Raw genomic sequence first — 4303 nt, forward strand, 5'->3', positions numbered from 1 at the left:
TTTTTTTGAGACAGAGTCTCACTGTATCGCCCAGGCTGGAGTGCAGTGGCATGATCTCGGCTCACTACAACCTCTGCCTCCTGGGTTCCAGTGAATCTCCTGCCTCAGCCTCCCAAGTAGCTGGGATTACAGGCATGCACCACCATACCTGGCTACTTTTTGTATTTTTAGTAGAGACAGGGTTTCACAATGTTGACCAGGTTGGTCTTGAACTCCTGACCACAGGCAATCTACCCACCTTGGCCTCCCAAAGTGCTGGGATCAAAGGTATGAGCCACTGCACCCGGCCGACGTTCTTTCATGACTGCGTACCAGACAATGCAGTTACAGACACCACTCCCATAGCCTGTTTCCCTAGATTCCAGGGAAATGACTCATTCATGACCGTTGAGGTCACAGTTGCCCCCACTGCTTCCTATCCCTATGAAAGGCCATCCCAAACACCAGCAGTTCCACTCCTGCCCCTTTGTGTATTCTGCTTCTGGGTTGCTTGCCCTGGGGGTGTCAAACCCAGGTTCATGGATGAAGGCTGCCAAAATGTCATCCCACGGCCAGGCCTCAGTTCTGGCCACTAGGGACTGCCTCCAGCTTTCCAAAAGGAAGGAGTTAAGATGGCCAAGGAAATTATGCAGTCTTACTGTCTTTGGCCAAGTGGTTCCTAAAATGGACCCCTTTTGACCTTTGTAGGGAAAGAAAAAGAACTTCCCTCTTTCCCATTAGGTTGTGTAGCTGAGTGAACCAACAAAGACGGATTAACAGGAGGAAAGCATACACATTTTATTTAATATTTTTACATGCACACGGGAACTTTCATAAGAAAAATGAAGACCCAAAGAAGCCGTCAGGACTGAGAGCTAATACACCCTTTTAACAAAAGATAAACGTATGGAGAAGTGACAAAGGAGAAAGCTTCACGTTTCTAGGGGCAGTCACTGGGGGCAGTGACTAGAAAGACAAGGGTTATTTTGGTGGGTTTGTACAGATCAGTTTTGGGGTGGACTCCCAGCCCCTGGTGATAAGAACACTCTCCTCTTCCTGGTACAGGGCAGGCACGTTTCTTATGGAAAATTTCATGACCCGCTTTTTGGGACAGAGGGAGGTCAGCCCGCCAGCCTTGTACCTGACGCTTCTCAGGTGCCTTCAGCTGCAATTAGTCAGCATGCCGAAGGGCACATTTTGGGGTGGTGTTCTGTGCTCTGAACCCTTTCGTCTCCCTCTTGCCCACACGGAGGTTCACAGGCGCCTGCAGAGGAGCTGGTGCAGGAGGATGGGGAGATGAGGAGGCAACATCCCCTCCGCTGCATGAAATGCTCATGGGCACATGGCTGCTGCCTCTACCTACTCAGACACAGAGCCAGCCAACTGGCATGGCAGGCAGGGAGCCAGCACAGCCTCCAGGCCATCTATCCTTGCTCCTCAGTACCAGGGCCTCCCATCAATGTCAGTGCCAACGGAGAGCCTCGACCGCCCCGACCCCTCCCTCCTGCTCGCTCTCCTTCTTCCTTCTAGAGCCCCTGCTGCCCCTCTGTCTCCTGAATTGTCCTCTGCTCACCAGTTAACCCATCCCCAGTGCTTGTTCATCCCCGGGAGGCCCAGCCTCTCAGCCCTCAATGGTCACCTGTCCCAGCCATGGAAGAAGGGGACAGAGGACACTGGTTCATTCCACCATATTTACTGGGGCCAGGCCTGCACTAGGTGCTGGGGACTCCCAGGTGGACAAGACAGAAACCTGCCCTGAGGGCCTCGCATGTTAGTGGAGGAGACAAATAACAGCAGATCAACCAAGACTCAGTGGGAACTGTGCAGCCTGGAGAGATGTCTTGGTAAAGCCAAGCTGACACAGAGAGGGCGGGGGAGGCCTGTGCAGGGGCGATGGTCACTCGGGAGAGGGAACTCGGTGCCTCCCAGCGGAAGAGCTGGAGAAACAGCCTGGAAGAGGGTCGTCACCCCAGAGCGGTGCACAGCTTTCCTAGGCTCTCGCCCTGCCTTGCGTGGAACACAGAGGGCACCGGGCAGATCTGACACCAACAGGCATCACCGGGTTTGCCGGCACACACACTCACATACACACACGTTCTCACTCTCGCACACTGTCCACACATACTCTCACACCCTTACACTCACTTTTACACGTTTCCTCTTGCACACCACATCCTCGCTCTCCACACTCGTCACTGACACATATTCACACACACAACACACACACACACACACAAACTTCTGTATTTGATTAGGAACCTACACTAAAGGAACATCTATCACCTTCCGTGTTTTGTTTACATTGCAACACATTCTTGTACTCGCTTAGCCTTGGAGGGGAGGCTCCATGCTCTCTCCCAGTTTCTGAGTAGCCCCCACCCCCAGCCCTATGGCGGTGGAGAAGAGAGGGGAGGGAAGGCAACATTAAAAAAAAAAAAGAATGCAGTTCTCCGTCCCTGGGTCAAGAATGTTGCATTATCTAGACAGATACAAATTCAGGAAACAAAGTAAGAACTCATGACAGCTTCTTGGCCTGCCCCATCCTTGCTGTACTTGGGTGAAATGTCCCATTAATTTCCCCCCAACCCCAGGAAAAAGTGACTTGAGAACAGGCCTCAACCCTTGCTGGCTTTCTTTGCAGCTTCCTGGAAAGAATCGACAGCGTCAGCTTGGTTGACTACACACCCACAGACCAGGTATGTGGAATTAGGGTCCCCCACCGCACACCAGAAACTGTGAGATTCATTTCCAATATGATTTAATGATTATTTCAGAATGGATTAAGGAAAAATCCTTAAGTTACCTACTTTTTGCACATCGTTTGTACTGCCCTGTGTGCGTGCGTGGATTGGTCATCAGACCTTGTGCCTTGCTTCCCTGACTCTAGCACTTAAGTGGTTCTCAAAATTGCCAGTATGCAAATGAGTTTATCTGCAGACAAGGAACGTGCTGTTCCTGTCCCTCTTGGAGCTGTCCTCAGGAAAGCCAAGTCTTTACTTCCTGGCTTCATAAACTACGCCCATTCTGTTTTGGCCCCGGGCCTGGGGAGTCCCATATCCCAGCGAACTTTCCAGGTGTGACCCAGAGCATCCCTTTTGGGTTGAGCCAGAAAAAAGCACTCCACCATTTTTTTTTTTTTTTTTTTTTGTCTTTTTGAGTTGGAGTCTTGCTGTGTCGCCCAGACTGGAGTGCAATGGCGCCATCTCTGCTCACTGCAACCTCCGCGTCCCAGGTTCAAGCGATTCTCCTGCCTCAGTCTCCGAAGTAGCTGGGATTACAGGCGCCTGCCACCTCGCCCAGCTAATTTTTGTATTTTTAGTGGAGACAGGGTTTTGCCCTGTTGGCCAAACTGGTCTCAAACTCCTGACCTCCAGTGACCCACCTGCCTTGGCCTCCCAAAGTGCTGGGATTATAGGCGTGAGCCACCGTGCCCAGCCCACTCCACCAATTTTTAAATAGCAGAGAGAGAATCGTGCCCCTTTGACCCTCAGGCAGCTGCAGAGACTTGGAGAGCCCCCAGATTGCTCAATTCAGGAGCCTTCAGGTGCTTCTAGAGCCAGTGAACCCCAAGGAAGTTAGAGGGGTCTCTCTGTTCAAACCACACTCTCCAAACTTCCCCCAGAGTCTGTATTCCCTGCAAGGCCTTGGCCCTGGGCCCCCAAGGTGGAAGGTCTGAGGCCTGAGCTGCTCTCTCTCCCATGAAGTTTCTCTCTCTCAGGCTGATCCTGAGAGTTTGAAATTATCTGACAAAGCAGTGGAAGCTTCCTCGTCTTGAGTCAGTCCCTCAACTAACTCACCTGTCCTAAACAGTTCTCATTATACTAAAATGGCAGGACCACCTCCCACGTTCCAGAATTATTACGGAGTGGCTGCTTCCTTAAAAGCACATGGATTTGGTGGTCAGAAAAAAAAAAAACCCTGACATCTGCCAAATGTGCCAGCGATGCCAGCTTGGTGAGGCCTTCTCGTCCCCTCGGGGTACCACATCTTTTATCTTGGAGGAAATAGAAATGTGCAGGGAAGAGAGAATAAATGAACTCAGCTAGCATCCAGTTCATAAGGCTGAAGACTTCTGAGTGCAGTTACACTTCCTTTGGTTTCTCACCCAAGCCATCGTGAGAGCACTGGCAGGGGTGTCCCTCTGGAATGCTGATGCCCTGGCTGTGGTTGTCAGGTATATGTCAGTAAGATTCTTTGAGACATGAGTTTTTTTAAGTCTTAAAAGGACAGTTATCAGGTCTCTCAGGGCCAAACCAACACATTAATTGTGGCTTTCTCTGGAGGATAAAACAACATTCGTCTGTTTTTTTTTTTTTTTTTTTTT

At 50.8% G+C, this 4303-nt stretch overlaps 1 protein-coding gene across 1 annotated transcript in view; it reads left to right on the top strand.

Moving 5' to 3' along the window:
- Positions 1–4303, top strand: part of GNAL (G protein subunit alpha L) — a 206115-nt gene that overhangs the window by 185436 nt on the left and 16376 nt on the right. Inside the window, 1 exon segment of the mRNA XM_017868805.1 lies at positions 2621–2675. Within this exon segment, the coding sequence (XP_017724294.1) occupies positions 2621–2675 (55 nt within the window).

This window comes from Rhinopithecus bieti, unplaced genomic scaffold, assembly GCF_001698545.2.
Source record: "Rhinopithecus bieti isolate Rb0 unplaced genomic scaffold, ASM169854v2 scaffold_4654, whole genome shotgun sequence".
In the NCBI taxonomy this organism is placed as follows: Eukaryota; Metazoa; Chordata; class Mammalia; order Primates; family Cercopithecidae; genus Rhinopithecus; species Rhinopithecus bieti.